Raw genomic sequence first — 14,568 nt, 5'->3', positions numbered from 1 at the left:
TTCTTTTATGAACAGTCCGTGAACTCACCATGATAGAATGGCTTCTAATGTGGCTCAGCTCTTTTCCTGTAGATTAGCTTGACAGACCTTTCTGCCTTGGGTTATATTAGGCTTGTTTGAGATGAGCGAGACCGACGCAGAACTGCGCAATTGTGACCGCCGTCTTGCTAGTGCGTTGCATGATGGTTAGTCATTTTGTCCGACACTAGGCTTGTTTGAGACAAGCGAGACCTGCGCAGACCTGCGCAATTTCGATCAACGTCTTGCTAGTGTGTTGATGGTTAGTCATTTTGTCCGACTTGCTCTGGAGGCTCGCCTACATGAGACGTTGAAATCTCGCGGGACAAAGACGCCCGCAGCCTTGAGAACGAGGCGCGGCGAGGCGGCGCAGTTCCTCTCCACGGGCTGCGGATATCGAAAGCCAAAGGTGCCATAATATGCCCGTATGTTTGTCCGTAGTTTCGCACCAACTTACGGGCGAAACTACGGACGAACATACGGGGAGGCCCGTAAGTTGGTGCAAAAAAACGGGCGAACATACGGGCGTATTTTCGCGCAGTTTTTCATATGATAATGAGCCCCTCCTTCTGATTTCCATAGCCAATGAGTTCAAAGTTTCTGTAACGAATCAGTGAAGAGTAAAGGCAGACCAAAGCAATATGTAGAGGAAAAGTTCCTGACATTGTGAGGCTGTAAATTGTACGTTATTCCAGATGCATGGGACTATGTATTAACTTGCCTTTCAATATAATAAATATATCAATCAATATATCCTGCCTTCATTGTCTTTTAAAATAAAATCGCCTTACCTTATCTTACTGAAGTGAAGGGTATTTATGTCTCCTTAAATCACCTTTTAAATGTACTTCTTATAACATGTTGTTGCATATCAAAATGTTCAGTCTCTGGTCTTGCTAGAAATGCAAAGTCACTCCTCATCTTAGAGCACTGTCTTATGAGATACTTAGCTTAGAAATCAGATTTTTGGAAAACTTAAAAACTCTTGTGAAAACACAGATGTACTATGATGTAGAAGAAAAGTTCCAAGGGGACCAAGTATTAATTTTCCTTTGAATATAATCAATAAATCAAACAATATAAAATATAAATATATAAAAAAATACAATTGCCTTACCCTTTTCCTTAACCCTCTGGAGTGTGAAGTGAAGGGTATTTTCTCAATTTTTAGATGTCTCCTTAAATCAACTTTTAAATGTACTTCTTATAACATGGCATGGGGTTACATGTCAAAATGTTCAGTACAGTCTCTGGTCTTGCTAGAAATGCAAAGTCACTCACCTTATGAGATACTAAGCTTAGAAATCCGATTTTTGGAAAACTTCAAAACGGTTGTCAAACACAGATGTACTCATGTCATCCATTTTTTTTGCTGTTTCAGATTTGGTTCACCAAAGTAGTGAAATATATGAATTACACTATAGGCCTATATAAATGTGTTGTTCATGTCTAAAATGAAAATGTATAAATTATAATTTAGAGTAAAAATATTTCCATCACTCTACTTTCACCACAGAAAAGTTACATCAGGACTGATTCATATTCCATACCAAGGTTCATGTGATGATGTGTACAAATACAAATTGAGCATTAAACATTTTTATTCAACCAACTATTTATGTTCACATAAGAAACTGTAAAATCTCAATATTTACAATATCAGAACTTTCTCAACCAACTATTCATTATAAATGTAAAGACAGGGGGAGCAGTGTAATGGTCTGTCTTCCATGACAGTGGGTCTGGCTGCTGTGTAGGTGGGGGTAATGGTGCGTGGGCTGCTGGTGGCTGTGTCGGAGGGAGGTAGGTGTGATTGTCCCAGGTTGATGCTGGCGGCTGTGTGGGAGGTACGTCTGCTAGGAGAGACTTCTTTGCTGGCTGGGTTGATCGTGATGGCTGTGGTGGAGGCCTTTGTACCGAGGTGTATCTTAATCTTGTGGCAGGCACAGATGGAGGTGGAGGCCGCTGTAGTGATGCTGGTCCTTGGTGGTGATGGCTCTGGTGAAGACCGTTGAACCACGGTAGATCTTGACCTGGGTGCATGTACAGATGGAGGTTCTTGCTGCTAGGCCCAGGCAGCTGTGAAATCGGAAAGAAATATAGGACAATAATTACTACTAAGTTCATTAAAATATAAAGTTCAAGTGGAATGTTTCTCAAGCACAAATAACAATGCACAACTCAACCGTTTCTTGGAATCGAAACTAAAATGGTGAAACAAAAACCTACCGCACCCACAACATTTTCTTTTACATGTGCAATGTCCGATGTCAAGACGCCATTGTGCTAATACAGCACTAGGCCATGTTTTGGCCCAGAGGAGGAAAACATTGTTTTGTTTGTCGTTACTCTGAGCTTTGAAGTCTGCCATACAGACTTTGCACTTTGGCAGACATCTTGTGTTGGTCAAGCTGCATGATTATTTTCTGAAGTACTTCAAAAGTGAAATGAAGGGGGTTTTGGATATGCTATGTTGAGTGCATATAGCAAACCCAGAAGGAGGGCACAAGCTGAGGCAACTGAAGGCAGTTAATTCAGCACCTCCACGCCCTCGATGATGATGCCGATGTCTGCTGGTGGCTCCTGCAGTCCTTCCTCCTCCTTCCGTATCACAAACACACCCATTGTGAGCTCCTCCATCTCCTTCGGAAGGTCATCTGTTCTGGAGTCCTAGAGTAGGAGTAAATGACAACAAACATCACTGGCATCACTTTGCACTAATATGCACTTAATATGGGACAATAATATCACTGGCCGGAGTCCTACTCTTTGATTACTCACTGATTATTCTGACGACTCACATGATCAGAACCTAATATTTAATTCATTTATCTCTTCTGATCCATCTGTATTATTGCGATTATGTTGAGAAGGATTAATATCATTCAATTGTTGTCAAATTGTGGACGTGCTGTGTGGCTGTCTGTGGGGGTGGGGGGGGGTTGTCGTGCATTGTTCTGTGTTTTGTGTTAAAATGTGTAAAATTCAACAAAGAGTATTTAAAAAAAAAAAAACATGCTAGGACTACTTTTTACATATATATGTTGTGTTTCGCGGTATACTTGGGACAATTACTAAAAACCCAAATTCCGATGCTATGCTTTAGTTATTCCTGATGAGCAGGTGGCATGGTCCATCAGTGTATGAATGGGTGAATGTGAACGTGGTGTTCAAGTGCTATGAGGAGTTGGAAAACCATAAAGGTGCTTTAAACTTACATGATGTCAAATGTCCAAGATTATGAATATAAGCAAACCGGACAAGTGTTATTTTAGTAGAGAAATTTCCCTTTTACAGCATTAATATCAATCTAATATGTATTAGCACGTGTGCCTTTGACAAGCTGTGCTGACATGCAAACTAGATATTCCTTGATCAGCTCATCTGGATCTTCTCCCAGGAAGATAATGAGGGCTCTCAGGACACACTCCCTCCGAAGATGAATGTCTTCAGTCTGGGACAACATTATTTTGGTTAATTTTATTTTTCAAAATGTCTATTGACAGATTTCTTTACTCTTACAGCTAAAATCCTTCACTTTATTTAGAAACAAATGGACAGTCCTAGTTACAGAGTTTCATAAAACAACGGTTGCCCTCCCAATGCATCTATAAAAGGATTCACAAAATGTATCCCTTTTAGCTAGCAAGGACTCATTTGACAATGCAGATTTACCTGGTCAAAAATGTCCATGATGTCAGCAGTCTTTTGACGTTTTGATCCTCCTTTGGCACGGATGACTGTGATTAGCTGACTTGAGTGAATGTCCAACTGGGTTATGAACTTCTCCTCAAGAGGAATGGTCATTATCCTCTGGAACTCTGCATTGATCTATGAAAGAATAATACAAAAATGACAGTGAGTAAATTCATAAAAAATCAATTGAACTCAGTCTGTATGCAATTAACATTTGAAAAAAGAACCTTTGAAGCAAGTGTAAACTTCTTCCGACCCCTTTTTGGACGTGTAATTAGCTAAAGCTTTGTTGTTTATTGATACCAGACAATGACACTACAGATTATTCAATTATTAATTAAATGTTTCGTTATTGCATTCATTTGTATAGTACTGTATCACCTTTTGTTTCATTTGTATTTTCTTTGGTTTTACACGCTCGAGAAAAAAAAACTAAACTAAGCATGCCTACACACTGGCAAAAAGTATAACAAATTAAAAATGTAAATTCTGTCAGTAAACACTGTTAAACATAATCTTTACCACACCATATTATGATGAATGGATAAAAGCTTACTAAAAAATGGATACAGACTAGATTATTACCTCTTTTTGTTGGAACAGTGCCGGCCACCTGTCTTTGAAGTCCTTGATTCCTGGCTCTTGGTTTACCACCTCCCGTCGTCTGTAGGCGAACGTGTGAGCTATTTTGTCAGCGATGACCCTATTATTGTTCCTTATCCTGATGTCTGTCAGAAGTTCTATTCTTTCTTTTTCCAGGCTTTCCAGATTGGCACCAGTGGGGAAGGATGGATAAAAGTTAGACTCAGCTCGCTTTGGCCTCTTAAATTATTTAGCAGGGAAAGCATCTGTAGCAGCTTTAGATTTCAGGGAATTTACCACCAGCTCTGGGCACCCCTGCAATTTGAGCTGAGTCCTGTAGTTTCCCCATCTTATATTTCAGGCGCTGTTTCCATCCATTGCAGCCATTGAATGAGCCAGGTTCTTTCAAACAAGGATGCTTTTTGATAAGAGCCTCTGCTACTGTGCAGAAATGTGAATCATCTGGATAGGCCTTGTATCCAGAAATTGTTTCTGCAAGTCTATTCAGAATATCAGACTTGCTTCGGGAGCTGACAGTCAACATTTTCTGGCTTCCATTAAACTCAGAATTCCCTTTCACTAGCTGCAGCTCCGTTTCATATGAAAATTGAGGAATCGGAAAGTCCGCTGGCCACTGTTTGGCTCGAGAGGACACAGATTCGGGGAATGAGAGGATTATTGTGTCCAGGGCTCGAGTTTAAGGACGTCCCGTCTTCCCGGGGCCGAAAAAAATAGTGTCAGGGAGGATAAAAAAGAATTTTGGGACGAATTTGGGACGAGAGTTAAAATAAAAATACCCTGCTAACTCTACTACAAACGGCGATGAAAATGAAATCGACTGCACGTTGTGTGTAGCACACAATTATTAAACCTCCTTGTCAACATAAACACACAAAACATTTAGCAACCCTTGAAACACACACACACACTCACACACACACAGACAGACAGACAGACAGACACACACACACACACACACATACGTAAGCTGTGCCCATGTGCTGTCAGCCAGCCGCACAGCTGGCTGTGCCCGCGAATTCCTGGCCCGCAAATTCGCGGGTCTATCTACAGTAGGCTATGTACTGAGTGTGTGTATTTCGCGGGTTAAGTGATGTAAAATGACAATGGTATCCCGTGGAGGAATTCTGAAATGTTTTACCGTTACATCACAAAAACGCACAGCAGAACCAGACCCTGGAGCGCCGGCCTCTTTATTTACTTACTCCACTTCATCCCCTATGGGTAATAAGGCTGAGATGAGAACCTGTTAAGCTTGGGTGCACATGAATCGCGTATGAACAATAAGTAAATCAGACTCGGTATTCTCTTCAGCATGTCTCCGGTAAGTTTATTCACAGACTGACAACAGTCAACGTAGTGACGTCACATTAGGACGTACCTTCATACAAGAACAGAATAACAGTGCGACTGCTACCGTAGTACACAGACTAAGGGCGTCATCAAATAATAATACTTAACACCCCCACTCGCTCTTAGCTTACTGGGTTACCTGAGAACAAAACAAAATAAGGCTTCTTTTTCTTTTACCTTAACTATGTTAACTCTTTGCCCTTCTAGGTGCCAAACATATCCTGAGCAAACCTCTTTAGCTTTATTTTGGTGGCTGGTTTTGTCATCACATCAGCGATCATTTGCTCAGTAGGACAGTATTCCAAAATTACCTTTCCACTATTTACAGTCTCCCTTATGAAATGGTACTTAATATCAATGTGCTTGCACCTTTGCCTGTTTACTGGGTTTCTGGCTAGTGCTATAGTACCTTGGTTGTCTTCGTACACCTTTGTTTGTGCATATTTGTATTTGTCTATACCTCTGAGTAATTGTTCTAAGTAGATGTATTCCTGTATGGCTGATGCTAAGGCCATGTACTCTGCCTCGCAGGTAGATAGTACAACCGTAGGTTGTTTCCTTGCCTTCCATGAGATCAAGGAGCTTCCTTCACTGAGACTGGCACAATATCCTGATGTACTACGTCTGTCTGTTACGTCTGATGCCCAGTCAGCATCACTGTACACTCTCAGACCTAGTCTATCTGTGTCATTTCTCTTAAAGCATAACCCCTGTTCTGCTGTACCTTTAAGGTATCTGAACACATGTTTTACTGTGTTCCAGTGCTCTTCAGTTGGTTCAGCAAAGTGCTGAGATAGTTTACTGACCACAAAACATATATCTGGTCGAGTGCATGTGGACAAGTAGATTAAACTTCCTACTGCCTCCCTGTACTTTCTTGGCTCTTTAATGTTTTCAGCGTCTGCTGTGTATTCTAGTTTTGGCTCACATGGTGTGTCTCTGGACTTGCAATCCTGCATTTCAAATCTCTCCAGTATTTTGCTCACATATCTCTTTTGAGACATTTTGACTTGACCTTCTGTTTGCTCAAAATCTATACCTAAGAAATATTTCAACTTTCCCAGGTTTTTCATTTTGAACCTTTCAGTGAGCATCCCCTTTACACTTTCCAATACACCCTCGTTGCTGGCTGCTATAATGAGATCGTCAACCCATATTATTAGGATTACCTTTTCGCTGTGCTTTTCTCTTGTATACACACAGTGATCAGCGGGGTTTTGTACAAAACCATTTTCAGTCAAACATGTATGTAACATAGCATTCCAGTTTCTGCCTGACTGCTTTAAACCATAGAGAGATTTGTGCAACTTGCATACTAACTCTTCACCTGTTTTTGACTGTTTCTCATAACCTTCTGGTTGTGTCATATATATTTCACAATCAATGGGTGCATGTAAATAGGCTGTTTTAACATCCATTTGGTGTAAGATTAAGTTCTCCTGTGCTGCCTTTTGCATGAGTACTCTTACACTTGTCATATCAGCTGTGGGTGAGAATGTCTCATCATAGTCGATTCCTGGTTTCTGACTGTAGCCTTTAGCTACAAATCGCGCCTTGTACTTGTCTGACCCATCAATGTCACTCTTGAGTGCGTAGACCCATCTACCCCCCACTACCCGTTTGCCTGGTGGCAATTGGGTGAGGTTGAAGGTCTCGTTCTCCTCCAGTGATCTCATCTCCTCGTTCATGGCATTTTTCCACTGCCTTGATTTGGGTGACGCTATGGCGTCCTGGAAGGTTTGAGGAATGTCGCATACTGCTCTGTAACAAAAATCCATGCATGTTTGCAGTTTGTCCTCCGTATCGTCAGTCTCAAACTCCTGTAGGTGAGCTGGTCTCCTCCTGGTTCTGGGTGGGTTTTTTTCTGTTTGGAGTCTCGGTGACTTTACCCGGCTGTGTACGTTCAGTCTGTTCAGGTAAAGTCCCAGAAGCACCACTTTGAGTATCTTGACCTGGCACATTTCCCACATCACATTCATCAACAACATTTTCATCGCTGTCCTTGACCCTGGGATGTACATCACTATCACCATATTCATTGTATGACTCTGGTGTTTGTGTTTCCTTTTCTTTATCCCCCTTTGTTGTGAATTTTACCAATCTGTGCTTTTGGACCCTCTCTGTGTCTGGATAATACACCAGGTAAGCTGGGCTATTTTTATCATAGCCTATGAAAACACCTTGCTCACACCTAGGGTCGAGCTTTCCCTTCTCTTGTTTGTAAGCAAAACACACTGACCCAAATTTCTGAAGTTTGGATATATTTGGTTCTTTGCCTGTGAACAGCTCGTATGGCGTTTTCTTTGTGCGCCTACTGTAACACCTGTTCCTTACATAAGCTGCTGTCTGTATGGCGTAGTTCCATAGTTTATTTGGTAACTTGCTTTCTATCAGTAAGCATCTGCCCATATCATAGAGAGTTCGCCAACCTCTCTCTGCTGTACCATTTTGGTGGGGTGAATAGGGTGCAGACGTCTCGTGTCTAATCCTATTTTTGGTTAACAGTGCCTGGAAGTCTCGGCTTGTAAACTCAGTGCCGTTATCTGAACGGATACACTTAACTTCTCCGTAAGGTGCTATGTCTGCTAAGAACCTTTCTGTGGCCTGCACTGTATCACTCTTGGACCTTAGAAAATACACAAAAATAGTACCAGAGTAGTCGTCTGTAAAAGACTGTGTATATCTGTGCCCTTCTATGCTTGGTGTTGACATGGGACCGGCTAAGTCTGTGTGGACTAGTTCTAAGGGCATCTTAGCCTTTTTGTCTGGCTCCCTATTTCTCGTTTGGGTGAACTTGCCCTGTGTACACACTTCACACAACAGAGCTGGTTTGACTGCACTTCCTCTTATCTCCATGCCTTTCACTACACCTTGTAAATTTTGTACATCTTCGTAATTGCAATGACCCAAAATTTCATGCCAAGTTTGCATGTCGTGACACCCTTTACATTGGTCAACATTCCCCTCAACAGTTGGTAAGTAATACAAATTTACACTTTCATGGATGTCAAACCTGCTGCCGTCTTTGGTAACCATGTGACTGTCCCCTTTCTTGAAGGTGATTGTCGCCCCTCCGTTTGTTGCTCTTGCCACCGAAAAGATGTCATGTGGGTATGAGGGCATGTACAGTGCATCCCGTAGCTGTGCTCTGTGTTGTCGTCCGGCGTCGTCTAATAGACATATCACCGCCGTTCCTCTTCTCTGTGCTGTTCCATTGCACTTGGTCCCGTCAGCTAACTCCACTGAATGAGACTCGGGCTGGAATGAATCGTCGAAGCTTTTAAACTTTCCGATGTCGTTCACGATGTGGGATGCCGCTCCTGCGTCCACCATGATGCCTTTCATCTTCACGTTGTCTGGTGGTTTCCCGCTCTTTGTGTGCTTGGCCTTGAAGAGATGGTCTTGGTCGCCATTCTGTTCCTCTGCGACTTTTCTGGCACCATCTTCTCCCCCCTTTTTCTTACAGAGTGATTCATCGTGTGTATTCCTTTTGCAGTAACCGCACCACACTTTTCGAAAACATTTTCTTGATATGTGTCCTTTTATTCCACACTTGTAGCACGTCACATTGGCATCTTCATCTCTTCTGTTGCTAGCGTGCGTCTTGGTGCCTCGGCCTTGGCTTGCACATGTTTTCATCACATTATCTGTGGATTCTGCTGTGTTCATTTTCTCCGACTCTTCATAGACCCTTAATCTTCTTCTAAAGTCTGTGAACGTAACGTTATCTTCGTTCTGTGTTACATGGACGGCGAATGGCTTGAAGGAGTCTGGTAACCCATTTAGTATCATGGCTATGGTCAGTCCATCACTCATGGTCTCGCCTGCATCTCTCAGGGCTGTAATCACGTTCTCTGCCCTTATCATTTAGTCGGTAACACTCTCGTTGTCTGCCATGTGCAGCCTCGTTAACGACGTGTATAAGTTTATTATCCTCGGCTTGCTTTTCCCTGAATAATGTTCTTTCAGTATTTTCAGAGCCTTCCTGCCGTCATCTGCGGCCTCATGTCTTATTAGCGACAGGCTCTTATCATCTATCAGCCTTATTAGCTCAGCATAGCAATCAGCATTCTTCCTTCTATCTGCATCTAGCTGTTCTTGATCAGCACCGGTGGGCTCATGTAAGATAGTCTCTTTTAGCCTCAGAGTATGTAAGCAGCCTAGGAATCTTGTTTCCCAAAGGTCATACTTATCTTCACATCCTTTGAATAAGAGCTGCGGTGCCAGGAGACCTGTTTCTCTGCTTGCCATTTTTGCGCGCCAACTTTACCGCGAGGGCTACTAGCTTGCTAATATACTTCACTTGCTAAGCTAGCTTGTTAGCTTAATTGGCTAACGCGTAATACGTCGCGTAACACTTCTTCCGATAATCTAACTCACTTATCTCCAAGTCGGTTTGTGTCCAATTCTGCCTGGGCCCATAACCTGTTAAGCTTGGGTGCACATGAATCGCGTATGAACAATAAGTAAATCAGACTCGGTATTCTCTTCAGCATGTCTCCGGTAAGTTTATTCACAGACTGACAACAGTCAACGTAGTGACGTCACATTAGGACGTACCTTCATACAAGAACAGAATAACAGTGCGACTGCTACCGTAGTACACAGACTAAGGGCGTCATCAAATAATAATACTTAACAGAACCCTCCATCGTATTTAGTCCTTCGCAATAGGCTGCGCCTCTCCCCATGTATGGATGGGTACCGAGCCCCGGTATTAAACGGGCTCCGCCCGGGCCGGAATTATTAAAGACAGTGGTAACGTTAAGCTCCGACGTTATCTGACTTTTTATCGGTACTGGAGACATTTAAAAAATATATGTCATATGTAGTATTGCTACATAAACATTATATCGCAGTTTTAGTTTATCCAACTCCGTTTCTAATATGCAATAAGACTACAACATGCGTCTATGATGTATTTTCGAGCTCTCCAATCCAGACGAGATCTCTCTCTCCCGTCTGTGTGCGAGGGGGCGGGGCAGTTTGTAAAGGTCTCCTGACTGTGTTACAGACTGTCCTCCTGGTTAGTGGTTACTCTGGGTTCTGTCTTCAGGACAGAGTGTTGGATTTTTTTTGATAATTGGATGGGACTTGATTTGATTCAATATTAGTAATTTTCTCGTTTGTGTGTTTGTTTAAATATATTTGGCCTTTGTCATGTGATTGACTGATTTACTCAAATAAAAAGGTTGATGAATTATCATCTAATGATTTGTATGATGTTTTATTTATGTTAAAGGTCACTTTGAATGATTTTAACTAATGATAAGTAGTAGAAAAACTAATATTTTAAATTCAGGACGGTCCACATTAATTTCGGGAAGGCTTAGATTGTATTTCGGGACGGTTCCGGGAGGATGGTGAACAAAGTTAGTCGAGAGCCCTGATTGTGTCATCTGATGCCAACGAAACATTGCCATCACACTCAAGTGAAGACGATGATGTGGTATCAGTGGCAATGTTCAAAAGGTGTATTTGTTTGCTGGTGGATCACTTTGATTGTTCCCAAATCCTGAAGTTGAGTGGTGGAATTCAGATTGAAGAAGTCGTTGCCAAAGTCTTGGTCCATGTACTGCAGTCTGACATCGCCCTTTAACCCAAAGAAAGTCTTTAACTTGATGAGAAGGTCATCCAATGATTCCGGTATGCCATTTGGAAGTGACAGTTTTTCAATGTTGTTCTCCCCCAAAATCACTTTCAGTCTTGCAGGCGTCGAATCAGCCATGGCAGTCTGAGAAGGCAACACAGGCACAATACGTTTTAAGAAAGGCACATTAAACATAATTCCTTATTATTAACACTGTTAATGTATCATCTTATAGATGTGTTATCAGTTTTCAGTAAAAGGACTACAACTTCGTGTTAATCCCTTTTCCACTGGCGGCATTTGCTGACTGGACTCCATCAGCACATATTTAAAAAATGACATAATGCCCACCCTTACCCTCAATGTTAGGTTCCTTTTAAATAAATGAAATCTGCAGTTGACAACTTGTATGTGCAAAAAAGTTGAATGTTATCATTTGCAATCTCCAAAGGGTTGATAGTTAGTCTTGCACCAATAACAAATATGTATAGGAAATCATAAAAAAAACAAATATATTGTTGTTCTGCAGGTGAAGCATTAAAACTCTGACCACTCAAAAAAAGCCCACACACTGTTTGAGTGTTCTCACAAATTATTTTCTGATATTTACCTAGTGTAATTATTTGTTGGTGAAATGATAAATAAAACCTTTGAAAACAAAAAAAAACACTGGTATGAAATAAATCTGTTTTGAGAACACAATAGTTATGAATTATTTCTTTTTCCACCTAATGAAATATCACTTTTCGCTTCCTCACCCTTTAAACATGGACATATCTTTTCAATGTGACAAGACGCATCCCTCGGATTTTGAAGTCTGCCAGTGGGTAATCATCTTGTGGCTCAAGAAGTTCCACTTCCTTGCCTGGTGACGTTTTGAGATCATAAGCTCTATAATGTTCAATGTACCATCCACTGATCTTTTTCACAATGAAGATCAACTTGTCCTGCAGTATCACCATTTGGAGGATTTCACAAAACTCTGGGAGTCCTCCCAGTGACCCATCGATCAAGATCATCCCACACTTTACTGGGAGTATCTTTGTAGGTAAAAACTAGTTTGTATATTAGCTTTGGCTGAACTCTAAATTGAATAACTCCACAGAAAACAAAACAGTGGATTTTGTCCTATAATCACCTCCTGCACTTTGCGTTTACGTTGAAATTACTTTCAGAACACACAGCAACATTAAAGTACTCTCTATATCACTCACAGTAGTGTAGCTTCACGTACCTTAGGTAGTAGTCCAATACGATGTGTCAAAGCCTGAAGAAACCACCACCGGTCAGGCATGAGAAATCATGAGAAGAAAAATAAATACATTTATATACTGTATTAGGGGGGACATTTCTATTTGTTGTTAAGCTTTCACAGTCACGTATTATCACCCCAAACGTAGTTGTAGTGTAATTTGCTGTTGCAAATTACACTACAACTTGGCTTCTTATTAGCACATTAGCACAGCAACACAGAGCTGGATAACGCTTTAACCACCAAGCTACTATAAATGTGAGGCTTTATCAACGCCGCATCAATCACTTACAGCATAAACAAGAAGGGAGTGCCGCCATCGAGGCGACCGGCACAACTGAGGTTACCTACTGTAACCCCAGCTTCTATGAGTAAATGGCGCAGCCCTCTAAGGCTATCGCTATTGGGTAATCCCCCTGCGCCCCCGCGCAGCACTGAAACACTTGTAGTCCACGCCCACCCGCAAGGTGGGCCCCACCCTCGGGCCTCCTTCCGGTATAAATAGGAAGGTGGCCCGGCAATCTGCTCCCATACAACATAACTTTTCTTCAGCTATTCGTAGAGCCAGTGGGGCCCCGCACTTAGAGGGCTGCGCCATTTACTCATAGAAGCTGGGGTTACAGTAGGTAACCTCAGTTCTATTTCGTATATGGCTTCGCCCTCTAAGGCTATCGCTATTGGGTTAAGGGCGAAGCATGATGTAGTCTGCGCCCCACTGGGTCCGCCCGGCACTAGAAGCACAGACATACCTGCTCAATAACACCCCATGCCTGTTGTGCCATGCGTAATGGCTCCTCACCGTCCCTGGAACATAGCAAAACATGCCTATCTTCCCGACGGGGTGAAGGCTGGGAACAATACATACCGGCCGCTGTGAGAAAGTAGAGACGAAAGTCCCACCTCGTCCTGCGATCGTAGTGGGGGAACAGCAGCTCTCTGCGTGCAGACAGGCAGGAGAGCGCCCAGCTGGATCCCTGACGTCACTCACTCTGACCAGGCACTCCGTACAAAGTGTGTCAGAGGAAAAAGGAACATCCCTCCTATAAGAGGGGAAATGGGCCGCTCTCCGCGTGCCAAAAGGCAGGAGAGAGAGAGGCGCACAGCCGGCTCCCTGACATCACTCACCCCGACAGGACACCCAGTACAGGGTGTGTCAGAGAGGAATGGGAGACATCCCTCAAATAAAAATGAATAAATGAACAGGGGGAAGACCAAGATGCAGCCGTGCAAATATCTTCCACTGACATTCCTCCGTGCAAAGCCGTGGAGGAGGAAATTCCTCTGGTGGAGTGCGCCTTGATGTTCTCCGGGGGCTCCACCCCAGAGGAGACATATATGCCTGTGACACAGCCTCACACAGCCAGTGTGACAGCCGTTGTGCAGACAGAGGTTGCCCGATCGAGCGCTCTCTATAGTGCACGAACAGGCGCTGAGAACGGCGCCAGGCCGCCGTGCGCGCCACATAGCAGGACAGCGCGCGCACCGGGCAGAGGAGATGAGATGTGGCTTCTTCCTCCGATTTATGAGGAGGCGGAAAAAACCTATCCAGGGTGATCACTCTTGACCTAAAAGTGCTTGTGATGACCTTTGGCATAAAGGCTGGGTTAGGCCGTAGCACAGCCGAACTGCCATCTCCTTGGATCCGGAGGCATGACGGGGCCACAGAGAGAGCGGATAAATCACTCACCCTTTTTGCTGATGTTAGAGCCAAAAGCAGTACTACTTTGGCTGATAAAATTTTAAGGTGAACCTGCTCCAACGGTTCAAATGGGGCTTTGCTTAGTGCTCGTAACACCAAAGCCAGATCCCACTGAGGCGCCAGTGCGCGTGACACCGGTCTGAGTCTTCGTACCCCTTGCAGAAAGCGTTTCATCAGGGGGTGACTGAACAACGTCCCGGCTCCGAAACCCACGTGACAAGATGATATGGCAGCCGCATATACCTTGATTGTGCTGAAAGCCAAATTCCTGTCCAACAACAGCTGGAGGAATGACAGCAGGTGAGGCAGGGGGCACGTAGTGGGGTCCAGGCTTCTTTCTACACACCAGCGCTGGAACGC

At 43.1% G+C, this 14,568-nt stretch overlaps 1 protein-coding gene across 1 annotated transcript; it reads right to left on the bottom strand.

Moving 5' to 3' along the window:
* Positions 1-1,652: 1,652 nt before the first annotated feature.
* On the bottom strand, positions 1,653-12,122 carry LOC307042563 (uncharacterized protein). The gene is made up of 5 exons (XM_079686530.1): positions 12,016-12,122; positions 4,300-4,474; positions 3,694-3,849; positions 2,560-2,688; positions 1,653-2,097 (listed from the first exon to the last, which is right to left on the bottom strand). Exons 1-5 carry the CDS (start codon positions 12,030-12,032, stop codon positions 1,678-1,680), a joined length of 897 nt encoding a protein of 298 aa, XP_079542656.1. The 5' UTR covers positions 12,033-12,122; the 3' UTR covers positions 1,653-1,677.
* Between the last annotated feature and the right edge of the window lie 2,446 nt (positions 12,123-14,568).

This window comes from Notothenia rossii, assembly GCF_949606895.1.
Source record: "Notothenia rossii genome assembly, chromosome: 6".
Taxonomy (NCBI): Eukaryota; Metazoa; Chordata; class Actinopteri; order Perciformes; family Nototheniidae; genus Notothenia; species Notothenia rossii.
This window is presented reverse-complemented; position numbering and strand designations above follow the sequence as displayed.

Coding starts and splice junctions, on each gene's coding strand:
- LOC307042563 (XM_079686530.1), bottom strand. Junction 3,850..4,299: donor CACTGTTCCAACAAAAAGAG/GTAATAATCTAG, acceptor ATTCTTTCATAG/ATCAATGCAGAGTTCCAGAG. Junction 2,689..3,693: donor TCATGGACATTTTTGACCAG/GTAAATCTGCAT, acceptor CTCCTACTCTAG/GACTCCAGAACAGATGACCT.